Source organism: Tenrec ecaudatus, chromosome 14 (genome assembly GCF_050624435.1).
Source record: "Tenrec ecaudatus isolate mTenEca1 chromosome 14, mTenEca1.hap1, whole genome shotgun sequence".
NCBI classification, from domain to species: domain Eukaryota; kingdom Metazoa; phylum Chordata; class Mammalia; order Afrosoricida; family Tenrecidae; genus Tenrec; species Tenrec ecaudatus.
The window spans coordinates 105,011,978-105,033,394 of NC_134543.1; the positions used below are offsets into that span (position 1 = coordinate 105,011,978).

Genomic DNA, 21,417 nt, shown 5'->3' on the forward strand with positions numbered 1-21,417 from the left:
GTCTCGGAAGCCCTACATAGGGTTGCTCTGAGTCGGAACTGACTTGATAGCAGTGGGCCACCAGGAAGCAGAGGCTGCTGGAAGGGTGGAACTAATAAGGAGGAAAAAGTCAGACGCCAGAGCTGTGAAGAGAACAAAAGGCTAAGGGCCACGGGCTCCACTGGCAACTGAACTAATCCTTTGACCGGACCTTCTGCCTTAGCAGGATCCATTAAGTCTCAGAGACAGACCAACGAGCAACCGTAAGCAATTTTTATTTATATTTTGAACTCTTCCTTTCCTTTATTATTTTGTTGCTGGGCCCGAAGATACCGAAGTCATCCATTGTCTGCTTTATTTGTCTTCAAAGTTCATCAGTGCCCTGACTGTAAAGAAACAGGCTGTGAGGCTCCATAGCTAAGAATGTTTACAACATACAATTGTTAGGTGATGACTCCCCGCCCCCGAGGGAGTGGTGCTGAGTTCCCACACATGAATCTTTACTTTAATTGAAGCCATATGATTCTGTCTATGCTTTCCTATACGGAATCAAGTGAGTCCGGGTTAAAGAAGCCACCCTGCTACCTACTTCTTTCTACCAGCCAGGACTCTAAAATCCTCAGAGAACAATCGGGAAAGGCAGGACTGGATTAACCCTAGGCAACACTGCAAATAGGCAAAGTCTGCCCTTTAAGGAATCCTCCTGGTGTGATGGTTAAGCCTTCACCAGCTAACGAAAAGGTCAGGGGTTCAAACCTATTAGCTACTCAGAGGTCTGCTCTGGAAAGATTTACAGCCTAGGGCCCTCTAGGGGCCATTCTGTGCTGAGCAGATTGCACCCAACAACAAAGCCTGCCCCCATTCCAGATTCCAATATTATTAGTTCCTCTTAGTGGCCCCCTATGCCTACTACACACACACACACACGCACACACACACACACACACACACTCATATACCATCTCCCCCTCTCACTTCTAACTTAATTCTTATTTTCATATTGGGTGGATTTCGACTAGTTATGAAGAAGAAAACTCAGAAACACTAAGTCATCTTAAACTGTAAAAAAAATGGTCTTAATCCTTCTAGATTTTTATTTTTAAAGGAAACATTTAGTAATACAAATTAGTCTCCAAGTAGTGAAATTTCAAGTAAAAATTTTAGAAGATTTAATTTTGAGTGGCAAGATTTCAGCTTAAACCAAACCCTACTATTAAATCACCCCACTTCTATCTAGGCTGACATTACCCCCAAAGACATCCAAAGCCCTGCCATTGAGTGGTCTCCCACTCAGTGACTCTACCTCAGTGACTGTCTGTCACTCTTGATGGGGCCAGAGAGGTCCATCTTCCTGCTGAGGAGCAGCTGGGGGATTGGGACCAGCAACCGTGCAGCCCCATGCCTAATCCACACTGCCACCAGCATTTCTAGACACACATCCACTCACTCACTCCCTCGGCCATCTAGTCAACTCCAACTCCAGCAACCCTGTGTAAGGTGTCTGAGTCTAATAGTTTTGAATCACCAATCTTGCAGTTAATACCTGACAACACTACTGGGCTAGTTCTAGGCAGACACTAGAAAGGGGTAAAAGGAAGAGAAGACCACAATTCATCAAGTTCTTTTGGGGACTGGAGACAGTGAGCATTTGTGGAGTTTCTACCTACTGCCTAATTCCCACAGATGCCTACCTTGGAAGTCCCTGCTGTTCAGGTCTGAAAGGTGGCTTTCAAAGATAGGAAATCTATACAGAAGGGGGTGGGCTCCCTATAACCAGCAGGAGACCATTTTGTCCAAATTCCCATCAAATGAAATTGGACACACTCCTCTTGGGAAACAAGATCTCATAGGATTTGTGCGCCCCCTACTGGAGAAGCAGAACGGCCAGGTTCTCTCTAGCTTAGGGGAAATTCATGTGCCAGGCATGTGACACACCAAACCAAGGGTTTGCCTTTTTCAGGTCTGAAGTGGAAATGGAGAAGCTGAGATGCCAAAATAGTGGACACCATCCTTCCTTCTTCCCAGTTATAGCTGTGCTAACTCCTGGCCCCCATCGCTGCCCTAAATCCATACCTGCAAACTCCTGCAATTGCTTACGCTCCTCGAGGTTATACTGAAGCTTTTCCAGTAACTCAAAATAGCGGAAGAGTGAATCTCTGGGCCAAACGACACGTTCTTCTCGATCCATTTCCATCAGCCCAGGCAGATTCTGGTGCACATGAGTCTCCCAGTCCAACATATCTGTGGGAAAGAAGGTTTCTGAAACATATATCTTGATTTGTAGAAGTTGGTCAAAGGCTGAAAAGATTTACTGGGGATAGGGGTTGGGGCAGAGTTGCAAGAGATAACAGGCAGCAAAGGAGGAAAAGGATTTATTACCAAGAAGCTATGTTTTCACAAAGTAAGCTGGGCCTCACTTCCCGAAAGTGAAGCAGAAGTGCACAGGAAATGGAAAAGCTCAAAGTCAGAAATTCAGACCAGGGAATCAGATGGGCAGGGAAAAAAAAGGTGGTTCCAATGAGATAGCTTCTATTAAGATTAGAATGTTTTACAGAGGAAAAAAGAAGTCTGGATTTAAAAAGATGAAATTCTTCCTCTCACCAATATTTTCAAAATCTTTGGAGTCAGAGGAATAGTAGGAAAATTCTGAAAAATGAAAGGACTCTTTTTCTTTTGATGATACCATTGAAGTGTGTTTAGTAATGTTTTGTTTAATCTCATCTCCTTCAGGTTCTAAGTCCACAGATTCCTTTTCAAGATTACTTGGTTCACTGTAAATAAAAAGAGAAATGTTATTGCTTTAAAAAGGAGCGGGCTTCCAAAAGTACGCGAACATGGAATGGCAAAAAGGTAATGGACTTCCCCCCACAAACTTGTGGGCGGTCCCTTGTGCTTATTTCTCACTCTGCCCCTACCCTGGCCCTTCCTGTGGCTTGGACTTCTGGCCAACGAGAGCCAAAGTGCTCTCAAAATCTAAGCTTAGATGCCTCAACCACAAGCATTCCCGTCTGGTACAGCTCCACACTACCGTTCTGTGCTCAGTTCCACTCAGTCCTCTGTAAGCCCATCTGGTCTTGGATCCCTAATTCAAATTTATCTCATAATAATAGGGAACCTGTAGGTTCAGCTTCTCGTTAATCTTTTCTATCCACACTCCCTCTGTTGGTGGCCCCATTTCCTAACTTTAAAATGCTTACTAAATGGCCATTTTAAACCCCTAGTCTACTTCACATCCAAATCCAGACTTGTGATGTAACTTTAGTTTACACAACACCATTTAAATGTCTAATACCAAGGGAATGGTAGAACCACCAATGAAAGATCCCTTTTTCATTAAAATAATAATAAATGTCTAATAAACATCTCAAATTCAACCCAAACTGAACTCTTCTCCCATCAAACCTGTTCCACCTTTACCCTTTCGAGGCCCAACATATTTCTTCATCCTTCTAGTTGCTCAAGTAAAACTTCAGTCTTTTTTATAGTTTTAATTGTTCAATCACATTAGGATATGTGCCAGGTATCAAAAGATCCAAAGCAAGCAAGTATATTGATGCAAAAGAGGAAGGTGGAGTGGAGACCCAAAGCCTATCTGTAGCTAGTTGGACAGCCCCCCACAGAAGTAATGTAGGATTGATTCAACCAAGATGCAGTATAGTGCTGATGAATCTTCCTCCCCTGCACTAGCACAACCCAGTTCTACCTTACAAACCTGGCTAGACCAGAGAACACACATTGGCACACATGAGAGCTCCCGACACAGGGAATTCAGGAAAGACAAACCCCTCAGGAACAGTAATGGGAGTAGGAATATCATGAGGGTAGGGAGGGGGGAGAGTGAGAAAAGGGGAACCCATCACAAGACTAGATATATTGTGCCCCTCCACCCTGTAAAGGGGAGAAATAATGGAAATGTGGGTGAAGGGAGACAAAGGACAGTGTAAGATACAAACTAACAATAACTGTATAATTGATCAAGGATACAGGAGGGTGGGAAGGTGGCAGAGTGGGGGAGGGAGGGGAAAAAGAGGAGCTTATATCAAAGGCTCAAGCAGAAAATGTTTTGGAAATGATGATGACAAACCTATGTACAAACATGTTGATTCAGCTGACGTTTGGAATGTCAAAGGGTGAGAAAAACATTTAAAAGAGTTGTGCGAGCAGCACCCCAATCGATCCCACAGTATTTTCTTCTCCTGCTCATTGATAGGGTCCCATGTCCCCTGCCACGCCCCTAGGACGTTATTAATCCAGTTACCGTCTTTATGGATTTACCTTACTTGGATTTCATATACAGAAAATCATGCAAAATGCAAACAGGAAGCACGTATACACACAACAACAACAACAATGGCTAAACAGAAAAACCCGAATCAAAAAGAAAGCAGAAAATACTAAAAATGGAAATAGCTTTAAAATGGGTCAAAAGGAAGATCAAAAGATAAGGTGTTACATTTTAACTTAATGGACTTCACAATGCTGCTGTCTGATAGCAAGGTTGCTCATGTCCCTGGGTTATGTTCAGAGGGGATTCATCAGAGACTTACTCCATGAGGGGACCCCGCAAATGCAGTTGTTCATAGTCTTCTGCAAACCGGTGTTCACAATTTAAGCTTGTAGAGTCTCCTCCAAGTCCTCGCAAACACCACATCAAAACCACTAAGGAAATCTTGTTTAAGCTAATTTGCTCTGTAAACTTTCACCCAAATCACAATAAAAATGCTTGTTTGTTTGTTTTTTAAAAAAAGGAAAGAAAAGAAAATCCTAAGAAGCACAATTCTACTTTTCCATGAAAAAGAAAAAAAGTTATGTTTACCTTCAAAATACATCTTTTTTACTATCTTACTAGTACCATGCTGGACCAAGCCACGGGCACTTCTAGGGGTGTCGCTCTGCCCCTTTCCTTCATCAACATAGCACGCTGAGTCATTCTTCTTTACATTTTTTTTTACTTTCATAAACCATTTTATTTGGGGCTCTTACAACAATTCATAGATCAATTGTATCAAGCACATCTGTACATATACTGCCATCAACATTTCCAAAACATTTTCTTTTTAATTGAGCCCTTGGTATCAGTTCCTGTCTTTCCCCCTCCCTCTGCTGCCCTCCCACCCTTGTGAACCCTTGATAATTTATAAATTATTTTGATTTTCATATTTTACACTGTTTGCTGTCTCCCTTTACCCATGCTTCTGCTGTTTGTCCCCCTGGGGTGGGAGGTGGTGGGGTTGTCCATTGATCATTATGATCGGTTCTCCCTTTCTCCCCCACCTTCCCCGTACCCTCATGGCATCACTGCTCTCATTATTGGTCATAAGGGGTTACCTGTCCTGGATTCCATGTGTTGAGAGTTCTTATCTGTACCAGTGTACGGGCTTTGGTCTAGCCAGATTTGAAACATAGAACTGGGGTCATGATAGTGGGGAGGGGGGAAGCATGAAAGAACTAGAGAAATGTTGTGTGTTTCATTGGTGCAATATTACACCCTGGCTGGCTCGTTTCTTCCTTGTGACCCTTCTGTGAAGGGATGTCCAATTGCCTACAGATGGGCTCTGGGTCTCCATTTGGACCCCGCACATTTGCATTGAAATGGTTGCTTATTTTGGGTCTTCTGATGCCTGATACCTGATCCTGTGGACATCTCGTGATCACACAGATTGGCGTGCTTCTTTCATGTGGGCTTTGTTGCTTCCATGCTTGATGGCCATTTGTTTGCCTTCAAGCCTTTAAGACCCCAGACACTATCTCTTGTAATAGCCGAGGAGGGGAGGGTGGCACCATCAGCTTTCTTCACCACATTAGCTTATGTACCCATTTTGTCTTCAGTGATTGTGTCAGAAAGGTGAGCATCATAGAATGCAAGTTTATTAGAACAAAGTGTTCTTGCGTTGAGGGAGGACTGGAGTAGAGGCCCAATGTCCATCTGCTACCTAAATACTTAACCTATACATATATGTACATAGACCTATATTCCTATCACTTTATATGAATATATTTACACATATACATGCCTATGGTTATACCTCTGTAAGTGCCTTTTGTCTCCTAGTTCTTGCTTCTGTTTCCTTTGACTTTCCTCCTGTCTCACTACCATGTTCGACCTTCATTCAACAATCTGCACTTCCTCTTGGCTACACTGCACTTGATTGAACTCCACCAGGCCTTCTATGCTCTCCTGGCCACCGACTTTAGATCTCTTGTTGTTCCCTTGTCCCTGAATTTGTTGGCTCCCCCCTCCTCTTCTCCACCCTCCTCCTCTCCCCTGTACCCTAAATTCTTCTTAAATGTAAGTGAATTTATAACACTTCTCTGCTCACCATATCACAAAGAGTGAAAAACTAAGTCCCCACCCTGACACTCATGGCCCAAAGGATTGGGACTCAGCTGGCTCCTATCACTTTCCCACTGCTCTCACGATGGCTTCCTTGTTTCTCAATCAACTCAGCTACGCTTCTGCCTTAGGACTTTTACACTAGCTGTTCCTACTGCCCCAAACACTCTCATATATATATTCTCCTAGCAAGCTCCTCCTCTGCAAAACCGACCTTCAACCCTAGCCCTGCACACCCAATCCTTCTTACGCTGTTCTACTGTTCGTTTTTAATAATATGTACTAATATAGCTTAACAGTAAAAATTAATTATTCAGTAAGTTCATTCTCTCTCCGCCCCACTCCCCTACAAGTATGTAAGCTTCTTAAAGGAAAGCATTATTGTTTATTTTGTTCACTTGCTATATCCCAAATACCTAATAAACATTCAAGAATTATTTGTTGAAGGGATAAATGAATTTCTCAATTCTCCTTCAGTTAGGTTCAAGCTCCCAGCCAGGAAGGGGTGGTACACCTAGGTGGGTGTTACACCTGGATTGGCCCATCTAGGCCAGGTGAATTTGATTCAGCCAATGGGCTCGACCAGTATCATGGACCACGCCTCCCATCGAGGCCCCTGAGGTTTTGCTCTGGCCATTCTCCCAGAGGCTCCGACACACAGTTCAGCGTGGCAATGCCGCGTCCCGCCAACCTTGCCGCAGGCTCTGTCTGGCTTGTGTTCCATTTACTGTAGAACCTGAAACTGCTTTTAAGTCTCATAAAGCTCACTGGGATCACAAACCAGGCTTCAGTGTGAATTCTTTCTCGCGCGAAGTCAAAGACCAAGGTCTATCTCTCCCACGAGAGGGAGAGATCTGACACTTCTGCTAGCTTATTTACTATTCGACTCGGGATTCCAAATACTATCTGTTTCATAGAAGGTTCTTCTTTTCCTAGGGCTCCCATAACAAGTGAACACAAATGTGGTGTCTTTAAAACGACAGAAATTAGCGCTCAGTTCTAGAGCCTAAAATCAGGGGTGGCCCTCGGGAGGCCCTAAGTGGGGCGGTTACTCTTCTCTCTGCCTTCTGATAGCTCTCTTGCAGTTTTTGGATCTCCTTGGCCTATGGCTACCTGGGACCCTGGTGGTTGGGCTGATCTGCATGGTCGGTAGTTTGAAACCACCAGCAGCTCCTTGGGAGGAAGACTGGGCTTTCTACTCCCATAAATAGTTACTGTCTCAGAAACCCACAGGGTGCCACCATGAGTCAGCTTGACTCAATAGCAGGGAGTTTGCTTTGGTTTTCCTGGTTCATTATACTAATCTCTTCCTCTATTTGCACATTACCTTGTCCTCTTCTCTGTGTCTTCCCCTACTCTAGCTTATCAGGATACTTTTTGTTGGGTTTAGGGCCTACCCAGATAACCAGGATGAGCTCCTATTGAGATCCTTAACTTAAAAAAGATCTGCAAAATCCTTTTTGCTAAATAAGGTCATATTACAGGTTCTAGACTCTAGAGGGTTATGATATGGACATATCTTTTGGAGGCACCATTCAACCCACTATAATAAACAGTTACTAAATGAATGGACTCTCTCTCAAACTCAATCTTTATCTTTGATTTTGTATTTCCACCCCAATTCTCGATCTATCACTAACCTGGTATCATTTTTGCTTTGGCTCGACCTTAGTGCGTCTCGGGACTGGTATTGTCTCCTGCAAAACAAAACACGAAAAATGAAGAGAGAAATATAGTATCACTTTAACAGGGATTTAGGAAGAGAAAAGTGGGGAGGGGGAAGCAAAGAATTCAAATGACAACACTAAGTGAGGGAAAAGATTTGTAGTAAAGGGGTGAAAATAAATGGATGGGCCCCAGCTATGGATTAAAAAGTCAGGCTTGCTCTACATTTAGGGAATTTCTAACCCTGGGGCAAATCTTCTGTTACAGGAGGGAAAGTAGGGTCAAGGTCACGGAGCAGAAATAGGGAATGGGATCCAGAAACCCTGGAGAACAGAAGTAGGGCTTGAAAATGGGAAGCAAACCTCTGGATAATCTGCCGCTTGAATATGTCAGCCTTGTGCTGAACCTCCAGATACGTCATCTCCTCATTCAGCTCAGTCCTGATACTCTGGAAGTTAGTAACTGCCCCAAAGGGCCAGTAAGTGTTAAGAGATGGTAATGACTAGATATGGGGAAAAAGACTTAGAGACCGAGTGAAACATCCACCAGGCCCCAAGCCTTCCTGTGACCCCAAGTTCTACCCATATCCACCGACCCCAGCTTTCCTAGCAATTTCTTTCCAGCGATGCCTCCCTTCCAGTTCCGCTTCCTGCATGCTTACCCATCAAGGCCACCATGATATTTCGAAAGAGAATGGAGCCAAGCAACAACCAAAGGACGACATAGATGCTGCTAAAGGTACGGCTGACTTCAGGCACCTTCCAGACGTCTTGAAGCAGTGCGTACCAGTGGTCCAAGGTGAAAAGGATGAACACAGTCACCAGGGAATTTGGGATGTCCCTGGAGATGGTGGAGAAACAGAGACCTTCCAAAACTTAGAGCATCACAAGAGCGTTTCTCTGTGATGTATTTGAAAACATTTGGCTCCTTTCCTAAGGAATCCCTCTCACTGTTCTGACACTTTTTAAAAAATCCGTAAGTAGAATAAGTTTTCTTCCACACTGCTCTGTGGACATCACCTAACAGGTCACTCGCAAACTTCACAAGCACCATCCTCATTTAGATTCTTTAGAGAAACTGATAAATGGGTGAAAGGATGAATGTTACATAAACTTATGTGATCCCACATCACCGTCAAGACATATCACAGCAGGTCTCAGGAAGAACTCTAAATAGACCTGCTTTCCTTCTTAGTCCCCCAGGTACAATGTATTAAAAGCACCAGCGCCTAAGACGAATGGATCCAAAGACTTCCCTCACTCAATACTTCCACAAAACGATCTACTGGAGTCTAAGAAAGATGTGAGAGGTATTGAAAATATGAGATTCAAATTTACAAATAAAATTGTCATTGGCGCTGTTACGTACAGTCGATTCTGATTTATCAACTCAAAAATTCAAACCGATGGCCCTTTAGTCTATCTAGACTCATAGGAACCATATAGGAGAAACCCTGTGGGAGAAAGTAGAAGTGTCCCTGTAAGCTTCTACAGCTAAATATCTTTATCGAAAGAGAAAGCCTCATCTCTCTCCTGAGTGGGTAGTGGGTTCTGATTGATGATCTGGTGGCCCAATGTGTAACCCACTATGACACAGAACAGCACCATTGAGTTTCCTAGGCTGTAATCATGATAGGAGCAACATGTGAAGTCTAGTCTTCTGCAGAGTGGCTGGTGGACTCGAACCAGCAACCATACCCACGACAGATTATCTCCTCCCAATTCAAATAGCCTTTCTGTAACCATTCAGTGCTTTCTCTGTGACGTTATCCAGATTTGACTTTTGAATGAGTAGAGGTAAGTGCATGTATAGTCCCCACACCTAGGGAGTCCATCACAGAATCAGGGACCATGCTTAGGAGTAGAAGTAACATGTACTGATCGCTTGCAATGTGTCAAGTGCTAAGTGCATAAATGCAGACCTCACTTCATCCCTACACTTCTTTGAGGTAGGACGATTATCCTCATTTTTTCAGGTGAGCTAATTGAGGCATAGAAACCAGAGCTTACCCATCAGGATATACTGCCACAATAAACATGGAATTAGCTGCCTCACATTAGAATTCAGATAGTAACCCCACTTTGCTCTTTTCTCCTCCTTATAGTATTCAATTTTATTCTCTTCTATTAAACTATACTTTTTTTATTAATTATATTTTGGATGAGCTTCCCCTTCCCTTTCCCAAATTCTCTCCCCACACCCAGGATTCACCCAGCCTTGCCTACAAGAAGTACATGTGGAACATCAGGTCCTGGCGATTGGAACGGGTGTAACTTTCGAAGAAGTAGACTCCAGCCACACCAAAGATGTAGAAGAACATGAGCAGCAGCATAAAGAGGGGAGTCATGGTCTAGAAGGCACGATCTGCAGTCAGAGGTGGGCCGGACAAGGCTGCTATCCACCCAGTCAAGCCCACTCTGGTAACCCCCAAACCAAACCTGCCTGTTCCATCTTAAACCGAGTCCTCTCCACAGCTTTGTCCCTGGACCCTTCCCAACCACGAACGGTTCCCTGAGTCTTTTCAGCACCTTCTGTGACCCACCCAGGTGTCTGGTTCAACTTAAAACTCCAGTGTTTATCCGCTTTGCCCCCGGGCTTAGCTAAAACAGTCAAATCACCTTAAGGGCCCTGACTAGGGCCAAAATAATGACTCGGATCTGACGGAAGCGCGCAAAGAGTTTGAGAGACCTCAGCACTCGGCAGATTCTCAGCAGCTGCAGCCACACTGACTGGCCGTTGACGCCCACCAGCACCACGACCTCAGGAAACAGGGACTGCGAGAGACACACAGATTATACCCCAGAGCACCCAGGCACCCATGCTCCCTCTTCATCTCATTCTTCTCATAGTTCCTTAGGCGTTATTCTTTGAATAGCATCTTTCTAGGGATTGGTTGTGACTCAACCTTTCTGTACTCAATTATTTAAATTCTGTAACTCAACTAATTAGGATGTGAGAAGGGGATTATAAAAGTTCTATCTCATAGACTTGTTACGGGACTCAAATGAGTTAACACATACTATAGTGTCTGGTATTTAATAAACATTTAGTAGCTGACAGCCGTTAATGTTTAGGGTTAATATTATGGTTCGAGTCTGCCTTACCCCTAATACAAACAATTCGTACAATGATTGCTTTACACTTTTAAGAGAAAAAAGCAAAAGAAGAAAATCAGCTAAATTTACTTTTTCTTTCTGAAATCGAATCATCTTAGTTTTCCTTATCACATGGACACATTCTTCAGCCATCCAATAAATGCCATCAACATATCCACTCTTACCAACATGGTGACAACAAAGTCAAAGACATTCCAGGCATTTGTCCAGAAGAGGAAGAAGTTGGATATCCACATCAGAAGAATCTCCAAGAGGAAAATAAGCAAGATGAACCAGGCCGCCACCTCCAGAGTCAGCTTCAGGGGCAACAGCTTTTGGTTTGTGGACTCCTGCAATTCTGTGAGAGCACACAAAGGAGGGAGGCTAGTTAGCAAAGAGGGGGAAATTAAATGATGGGAAAAGATCAAAAACCATGATATACAAAATAAAAATGAGGAGAGCAAATGCTTTGAAAATGATGAGGGCAAAGAATATACAGATGTGCTTTATACAATTGATGCATGTATATGTATGGATTGTGATAAGAGTTGTATGAGTCTCTAATAAAATGTTAAAAAAATAAATAAAATAAAAATTTTAAAAACTGTTGTCAGTCACAGTTCTGCCTGTTGCTATTCCATTTGTCTCTGAGCTCCTCTTTTTAAACACTGCTATTACCTCAACCTGTGAAATACAGGGGAGAAAATGTACCATTAACAATTAGCCATGGCTCTTCCACCCAGGCAGACAGAAGTGCCTCTGGGTCGCTGTCAGCCGTCGCCGACGGGTACGTCTAGAAGCCATGTCTACTTTGTTTCCCTCACTCTTCCCCTGTGTGACTCAGACGCTCTGGTTAATCTGGATCGGCCCTGTGTGGAGGAGACCCAACTGCAACAGCAGGAGCAGCAGCATCAGGCCTGGCTCCAGGGCATTACAGAAAAGGACAACAACCTGGTACCTACTGGCAAGTCAGCCTCAGAGCACTGTGATGACGAGGAGGAAGAAGATGATGAAGACAGCGAGGAAGACTCAGAGGATGATGGGATATGCAGGACAGGGACGAGATGAATGATTACAATGAGTCACCTGACGATGGAGAGGTCAATGAGGTGGACATGGAAGGCAATGAGCAGGGTCAAGACCAGTGGATGATCTAGGCGCACAGGAGTGACATCCTGGCCAGCCCAACCCACCGTGCACCCCCCGCAGAACCAAGTGGAGGTCCCAGTACCTAAAAGCTGAACCTTAGACACTTCCACGGCCACTGCCAATGCCTAGTCTCCTGGGCCTCTCCCAGGTCATTGGCCTTTCTTGAATCCCTAGGGCCTGCACCCACCCCATCTTCCTGGCCAGTACGTCTCTCCTTGGCTGCCAGGTCTAGTTTAGTTTTGATTCTCTTTAATAAAGACACAGGACTGGTTGACATTAAAAAAAAATTAGCCATGAGGAAATATACAACTTTCCTCTAGTTCCTAATGCTTCCTCCTCCCCACTATCATAATCCCAATTCTACCTTACAAATCCGGCTAGACCAGAGAATGTACACTGGTACAGTTAGGAACTGGAAACACAGGGAATCCAGGGTGGATGATCCCTTCAGGACCAGTGGTGAGAGTGGTGATACTGGGAGGGTAGAGGAAGGGTGGGTTGGAAAGAGGGAACCGATTATGAGGATCTACATATCACCTCCTCCCTGGGGGACGGACAACAGAAAAGTGGGTGAAGGGAGATGTCAGACAATGCAAGATATGACAAAAAATAATAATTTACATATTATCAAGGGCTCATGAGGGAGGGGGCAGCGGGAAGGAAGGGGCAAAAATGAGGAGCTGATGCCAGGGGCTTAGGTGGAGAGCAAATGTTTTGAAAATGATGAGGGCAATGAATGTACAAATGTGCTTTACACAATTGATGTATGTATGGATTGTGATAAGAGTTGTATGAGCCGCTAATAAAATGATTTTAAAAAAAGAAAAATTAGCCATGAGGGAGTTTCACAAAGTTTGTGGAAAATTCCATTAGATTTGAATTTCATTTTCCCATGAATTTTTTGAGGCCATTTCATACAAGTCAAGGGTTGCATAGGCAATTGTTGAAAGTACTGTCAAAGAAAGAAAGAAAGAAAGAAAGAAAGAAAGAAAGAAAGAAAGAAAGACAGTACTGTCAATAAGTTACAAACCTGTTAAAAGTTGAATTGGCAATGGCATAAGTTGTGAGATACATATATTTACAACAAGAAAGGTTTGTTGCTGAGGCTGCCTATGGACCATCAATTACTTCATGCGATTTGGTTCCTTGGTTTAGGGCTGTGATTTCATCAGAAATCCCAGTTAATTTGTCTAAAAATTAGGTGGCTTAGTGCTTCTGTTCCTCTGGCACAAAGGTTCCTAAATTTATTTGGCCTTTTCAGAAAAATAATTACTCAGCACTCCCCTAGCAATTAAAAACTATTTTTTTACTGTAGCCCATACTGCAGAATAAAGTGTAGGTATCTGCTTTTGAAGTCCCCTGGATCGGTGTCAGTCACTTAGGAAACACTGTCCTAGTTTGGTGCACACTGCCTGGGTCCTCACAAGCCTGCCAGTGGCCTTCCCGGGCACACACATTGGTCTTTATTTGCCTGGAACAACAGTGGAAGAAGGAGAGTCGGGAAAGAAGGATATGGAAGGCACCACTCAAGTGCCTCCTTGAACAACCGCTTCCTTTACCATGAGACCCAAGAACATGGATGGCGCCCAGCTACCATTATTCAATGTTTAGATCAAAGATTCTGTAAAAGAATCCTGAAGAGGGGGCAGGGAGGAGGGGAAAAAGAGGAGTTGACACCAAGGGCTCAATAGAAAGTAAATGTCTAGAAAATCATGATGGCAACATATGTACAAATGTGCTCGATATAATCGATGTATGGATTGTTACAAGAGCTGTAAGAGCCCTCAATAAAATGTTTTAAAAAAGAATCCTGAACAAAAGCAAGAAAACGCGAAATAGAATTTAAAATTCTTATGGAATTCAGATTTTCTAGAGCCTTGGAGGCTGGATGAACCCCTAAAATTACTCCCTTGACATAATCTTTCAAATTAAACCAGAAATTACCCTTGACATTGTCTTAAAACTAAGCAATAGATAAGTTTTAACTAGTAAAGGATGTCTACCTTAGGTATTTTGTTCTCTCTTTTTCACTGATTATTTTATTGGGGGCTTTCACAGAAATTACAACAACCATAAATCAATTATTTTTTTTAACATTTTATTAGGGGCTCATACAACTCTTATCACAATCCATACATGCATCAATTATATAAAGCATATCTGTATATTCATTGCCCTCATCATTTTCAAAGCATTTGCTCTCCAATTAAACCCTTGGCATCAGGTCCTCTTTTTTCCCCCTCCCTCCCCACTCCCCCTCCTTCATGAGTCCTTGATAATTTATAATTTATTATTTTGTCATATCTTTCCCTGTCTGACATCTCCCTTCACTCCCCTTTTCTGTTGTCCGTCCCCCAGGGAGGAGGTGACATGTAGATCCTTGTAATCGGTTCCCTCTTTCCAACCCCCGCTCCCTCTACCCTCCCAGTATCGCCACTCACACCCCTGGTCCTGAAGGTATTATCCGCCCTAGATTCCCTGTGCCTCCAGCTCTGATCTGCACCAGTGTACATCCTCTGGTCTAGTTAGACTTGCAAGGTAGAATTCGGATCATGACAGTGGGGGAGGGGGGAAGAAGCATTTAGGAATTGGAGGAAAGCTGCGTTCTTCATCGGTGCTACATTGCACCCTGACTCATCTCCTCCCCTAGACCCCTCTGCAAGGGGATCTCCAGTGGCCCACAAAAGGGCTTTGGGTCTCCACTCTGCACTTCCCCCTTCATTCACTGTGGTAAGATATTTTTGTTCTGATGATGCCTTACACCTGATCCCTTCAACATCTCCATAAATCAATTATATGAAGGTATCTTGCTCTTTTAAACTCTATCTATATGGTATCAAACTCAACAGATTACATAGGAGTTTTAGGGGGCAGTGAGTTGATGTCAATAGAAGGAGAAACAACTCAGAAAAGGTGGGTGAGAATGGTTGCATTATTCAAGTAATGTAATAAAAGTTGCTGAATCATACACGTAGAAAGTGCTGAACTGGTTTATGGTATTCCATGAATACTCAACAACCACCACAAACAAATAAAATAGGTTACTTAAAAAAATCATTTTATTGGGGGCTCATACATCTCTTATCACCATCCACATAATCCATCCATCATGTCAAGCACATGTTGCCATCATCATTCAGAAAACATTTGCTTTCTACTTGAGTCCTTGGTATCAGCTCTTCATTTTTCCCCCTCCCTCCCTCCCTCCCTCCCTCATGAACTCTTGATAATTTATAAATTATTATTATTTCATGTCTTACACTGACCAATATCTCCCTTCACCCACTTTTCTGTTGTCCATCTCCCTGGGAGAAAGTTATATGTAGATCATTGTGATTGATTCCCCCTTCTTGCCCCCCTCCAACTCTCCCACCTTTCCTTTTCCCTCCTGGTATCACTACTCTCATTATTGGTCATGAGGGTTTATCTGTCCTGTATTCCCTGTGTTTCCAGCTCTGATCTGTACCCATATACATGCTCTGGTCTAGCCAGATTTGTAAGGTAGAATTGGTGCCATGATAGTGCGGGAATCAAAGCATTAAAGAACTAGAGGAAAGTTGTATGTTTCATTGGTGCTATACTGCACCCTGACTGGCTCATCTCTTCCTTGTGACCCTTCTGTAAGGAGATGTCAAATTGTCTACAGATGGGCTTTGGGTCTCCACTCCGCACTCCCTTCGTTCACATTAATATGATTTTTTTGTTCTGTGTCTTTGATACCTGATACCTGACCCCACTGACACTTCATGATCACACAGGCTGGTGTGCTTCTTCCATGTTGGCTTTGTTGCTTCTCAGCTAGATGGCCGCTTGTTTATCTTCAAGCCTTTAAGACCCCAGATACTATATCTTTTGTTAGCCAGGCACATTTGCTTATGCACCCATTGTGTCTTCAGCTATCATGTCAGGAAGCTGAGCATCACGGAATAAAGTGGATGTATGGATTGTGATAAGAGCTGTATGAGCCCCCAATGAAATGATTAAATATATATATATTATATTTTATTGAATCTACACTGTCAGCAATGGAAAAATGCACTGCTTAATGGTCAAAAGAAAAATCATTTAAAATTAAACTGAATTTTTACCACTAATTATAAGATGCATCCTGTTATCAGAGATATTACAATGTGAAAAACTTTCTAGTAGAATTAGAGTGATATTTTATGTAAAAATGAAAACTTCTGAAGAAACACATCGTCTGAGGAAGCATGGGAGTAAATAATTCCAGTGGCTTTAAAGAGAGGTTTTCTTATTCTTATTCTTGAAAGGGTTGAATCATGGGGTGGGTCTTTTGTCTTCTCCATTCCAGAGTCAGGATGACTGTAAAGTTCATAGCAGCAGAATGTCAGTTTGACTTTCGTGTCTATTTTGAGTTCAATGGTTTTTTCCCTCTAGCGTTGGGTATACCTCCTAGTGTGAGTTAAAAAGTATTGCTACAAAATCACAGAAGCCTTCATTAAACAAAAACATCAAAAATGTGAACTGTTTCTTGACGTAGCCTCTATTAAGTCTGAATACTTCTGCAGGCATGGTTTCCGTCTCTCTAACCCTTCCTCAAAGAATTCTGTATTCTTTGCCTTATTCCACATCAAAATAGTCATTTTAGCATTCTCAAGGGACTCAAATGTTCTTTGAATGTGGGGCTAGACGTGTGAAGGCCAGGCTGTCTGGTGGATGGGGTAAAGCATCCTAAGAAAATGCTCATGAAACCGCCCTTGAAGAAGGGACAGGCGCATTGTCCCGATGTGAAAACAATTCCTCGGCACAGCTCTCCTGGCCTTTTCATGCCAATGCCGCTTTCAACCTTCTGAAAATTCCCGCCTAATACCCACCCATCCTCAATGGTCCAGTGTCCTTTGAGAAAATCTATCAAAATTACCCTTTGGGAATACTGAAAAATAGTTACCATGCTTTTCTGAGCTGACCTCTCTGCACTGGCCTTAACTGGACCAGCAGACCCCTTGGATGCCACTGTCTTGACTGGACCTTTTTTGGATGGGGCCCTGACAAGATTAAGACAGTGAGCGTTTGTCTGGAGCCATCCACTGACCAGAGACATGTTTAACCATGTATTGTTTGGAATGAAATGATGCATGAACGAAATAAAACCCTATCACAATGTTTTTACTCATCTCGTACATCTCTTAAGTATGTGAAAGATTTGAAGAGGGTTAAATAGACAGTGAGTTAAATAATAGTCATTAGTAAATGCAACCAAGGCTAGAGGGAGCTATAGAATCTATTTGCTTTATAAAACAAAACTCAATTTTATGCAGAGAAGAAAAGAAAAATTTTAAATGGAAGCTAGTAATAGGGAATCAAATGAAGAGTTGTTTGAGTCCCTAATAAAATGTAAAAGAAGAAAAGAGAAAAAAATGATTAGGGCAAAGACTGTACAGATGTGCTTTATACAATTGATGTATGTATATGTATGAACTGTGAAAAGAATTGTATCAGCCCCAATAAATTGTTAAAATAAAAAAATTTTTTAAAAAAAGGGAATCAAATGATTTCTTATTAGAACTCAGTATGCTTCCATGAATCTGCCCCGTTTCTACAGTCCTTTGAAAATACTTCTTATATCATGGTCTTATATTTTCCTTCCATTCGCAAGGTCTGCTGTGGGTCTGGGGTACAGCAGACAGGGTTGGTGGTACTATAGAAAGCAATTCTTAAAATAGTCATTGCTAGCCACAAGGTCAACAGTTTGAACACACTAGCAGCTCCATGGAGCAACTGGTGGCTCGCAGCTCAATATGCTATTCTCTCACCAAGTCCACAGCCCTCTAGTCGATTTCAAGTCAAAGCGACTGAGGTTATAAATCTTTATGGGATAAAATAGGTTCAACTTTCCCCCAGGGAGTGGCTAGTGGATTTGAACTGCTGCCCAATGCTTACCCCAAATCATCACCAGGACAGAAGCCCCCCAAACATTCCTAGGTCTTATCATTTGCACAAATTCTACTGAAAGGGCTTAACATAATTGTCCCTATCACAATATAAGTGACATTGTAAAAACGAAAATTGTCGATTTATAAGAAAAATTACTCCACCCACTTCTTTCCGTGTCAGCTCTCACCTATTTCAACCATCAGTACAATCGTATTTAAAAAGATGAGGAAGATGATAAAATATGTAAAAATAGGACCTGTTTTCTTTTAAGGAAACAAAACGGAGTCATCACTGATGTATATAGTTGAAATAACAAGGGGGTAATAGCAGTAAAAAAATATGAGAACAAAATGGAATTTTGGGAGAGAAAAAGTAAGTTAATTAGGCAGACCATGAAACATGTAAAGCCAGGGGATAAAAATGACAGGTAGGAAGGATACGCTCAAGGACCCATCCGGCCCACAAAGAAAGCGGCGGAGTTTGACTGCAGCGCACCGGAAGCCTGGACAGCAGTCTTCTGGCAGGTGTAATCTGTTCTGTATGACGAGGCTTTATGGAGAGGCGCACCAGCTGGTGTTGATCTCCCAACATAAGTTTCTTCTGATGGGAAGGATCTGCAACCAACATTACAAAGAACAGTAGGTAAATCTAAAGCTAAGCCTTTTGAGGATATGAAAAATAGATAGGGTTGGAGACAGGGATTTAAAAATATAAAAGAAAAATAAATTTTAAAAAGAAGCCTTGTTATCAGACAGAGAACATTGTAAATTTGATTATGGCAGATATAGGTAGGTTAAAATGTCATATATTATCATTTGATCTTTCTTTTGACCCATTTAAAAGTTGGTTCAGTAAAAGTAAAAAGAAAAGAAAAAAGTGAATTTTCTCTGACTATAAAACTAGGAATGTGAATAGTCTTGCTATCATGCAGAATGCATTAGAAACATTATTGTAGATGCAGTTAGGTAAAAATTTAACAGCCTATCATCTGATCTCTTTTGACTCATTTTTAATTTGTTCTAGTTTTTACTACTTTCTACTTTCTTTTCAATTGAAGTTTTCCTGTTTTACTTCATTATTGGTGTCAGGCTTGTTTTGTTTTTTGCATTTTTTATATGAAAGCCAGGATGCATAAATCTATAGAGACAGTAACTGGATTAACAGCTTCTTGGCAGGAGGGCTTGGGGGCATGGAGAGTTAATAACAATGAGTAAAAGAAAGAAGAAAATGTTATGAAACTGATTGTGGTAATGACTGTACAACTGTTCTAGATATATTGTATGGTATGTGGATCATGTGCCAATAAAATGGTTTTAGTAAATAAACAAAACAAAAAACGTGTTGCTTTTCAGTATATTCTGGTTTATGGCAAGCCCAGGTATAACAGCAGAATTGGGCTCCACAGGTCTGATATTTTAAAAGTACATCACCCACTTTCTCCTTGAATGTGTCCACGGATGGGCTTCAACTTTTTGGTTAGCCAGTTACAGCACTCTGGAATTCCAGAGAGCCACACTACTGCTCAGTTAATGGGCCACCTAGGGAGTAGCCTGGCTGTAGCTCCTCAAAGCTTGGAGGGAGGGCGAATGTACTGTTATTGACCAACACTGCTCAGGCCCAAACAAAAGCAGCAGGCTCAACTCTCACAGTTTCAGGCATCTTTAGTAGGGTTTTCCCCAAGTAAGACACGGCTGATAGCTATCCTACACCTAACAGGGTGACAAGGGTTTTATCCCCTGGATTCAAGGGATTTTATTTATAAAACCCTTGATTTATTAAGTTTGGCATAATTTCCAAACCAGTAACCAAACCAACCTTCCTAATTTTCCACCCTTAGATTTGTCTCTCTGCTCTTCTCTTCAGAGCAGGGTTTTCAACCTGTGGGTTTAGAACACTTTGGGTGGGGAGGGGTTGAACTACCCTTTCACAGGGGTTGCCTAGGACCATCAGAAAACACCTATTTCCGATGGTCTTAGGAACTGAGATACCACTTCTCTACTGAGACACCACTCCTCTATCCATCTCCAGGCAGGTCCGCCCACATGCAGATACGCACACATGAGAGTACCCTGGCGTGAAGCCTGTTACCCATGTTCTACCATGCTTCAAGACAAAATTTCATTTGTCATTAGAAATAAATATTTCACATTATAGAATTACATGTTGCTTTTGTGATGAATCATTATGCTTTCATTATGTTCAATTTGTAACAATGGAAATATACCCTGCCTATCAGACATTTATATGATGATTCATAATAGTAGCCAAATGACCATTATGAAGTAGCAATGAAAATAATTTATGGTTACAGGATTTACATATAACCTCCTCCCTGGGGGATGGGCAAAAGAAAAGTGGGTGAAGGGAGACGTAGGACAGTATAAGATGTGACAAAATAATAATAATTTATAAATTATTAAAGGTTCATGAAGGAGGGAGGGGACAAATGAGGAGCTGATACCAAGGACTCAAGCAGAAAGCAAATGTTTTGAGAATGATGATGGCAACAAATGTACAAATGTGCTTGACACAATGGATGTATGTATGGATTGTGATAAGGTTCTACCAGCCCCCAATAAAGTGATTTTTTTAAGATAATAATTTATGGTTGGGGGTCACTGTATGAAAGCAGCATGAGGAAGGTTGGGAGTCACTGCTCTAGAGAGTTTGGGATCAGAGTCTTCAGCCTGGTGAAGAAGAGAGCTGCTGACCAAGTAATTCCCGGATAGTATGCCTTGGAACCGCTTGACTCAAGCCTTGCAAATGCTCGATGAGTGAGAAGGTGTCGATAAGCCGGGACCGAATGGCATCTGCACGGGGCAAATGCATAGACCCTTCTTCGTGATAAGTGGCCATGTCTGTCAAGAAAATGGAGAATTCTTAGAATTGTACCATGGATTCCCAAACACAAACCCATTACATCGCGACCATACAAGGCAGCGTAGAACTGCCCTTCGGTGTTTCCTGGACCGTGAACCTTCCAGGATCAGTCTCATCTTATCTCAGCACAACTGGTGGAAGCAAACTGCTGAGCTTGCAGTTAGCCGCCCACCTTGTGACCCACGAATCCACTAGGGGTCCTTGTACCAGTGACCAGAGAGCATTTTTCCCCACTCCACCTCTGCTCTTGGATCTGAAGAGATGTTAGTGACCTCCAGTTGATTTTGACACAGAGAAGACCCTATAGAACTGCCCCTATAGGGTTTTCTTGGCTGTATTCTTTAGGGGAGGAGCCTGGTCCGGGGTTACAGCGCTAGGTTTGGGGGGTGAAAGGCCCCTTGTTGTTGGGTGCTTCACCGT

At 42.5% G+C, this 21,417-nt stretch overlaps 1 protein-coding gene and 1 pseudogene across 1 annotated transcript; one reads left to right on the forward strand and one right to left on the reverse strand.

Moving 5' to 3' along the window:
* Positions 1 to 241: 241 nt before the first annotated feature.
* CATSPER2 (cation channel sperm associated 2) lies at positions 242 to 20,973 on the reverse strand. Its single transcript, XM_075531061.1, has 12 exons — positions 20,829 to 20,973; positions 18,558 to 18,731; positions 18,305 to 18,373; positions 11,259 to 11,431; positions 10,597 to 10,752; positions 10,204 to 10,328; positions 8,640 to 8,818; positions 8,341 to 8,440; positions 7,954 to 8,010; positions 2,581 to 2,750; positions 2,053 to 2,220; positions 242 to 365 (listed from the first exon to the last, which is right to left on the reverse strand). Exons 1-12 carry the CDS (start codon positions 20,971 to 20,973, stop codon positions 334 to 336), a joined length of 1,548 nt encoding a protein of 515 aa, XP_075387176.1. The 3' UTR covers positions 242 to 333.
* LOC142426152 (anaphase-promoting complex subunit 15 pseudogene) lies at positions 11,876 to 12,230 on the forward strand (annotated as a pseudogene).
* Positions 20,974 to 21,417: the final 444 nt, after the last annotated feature.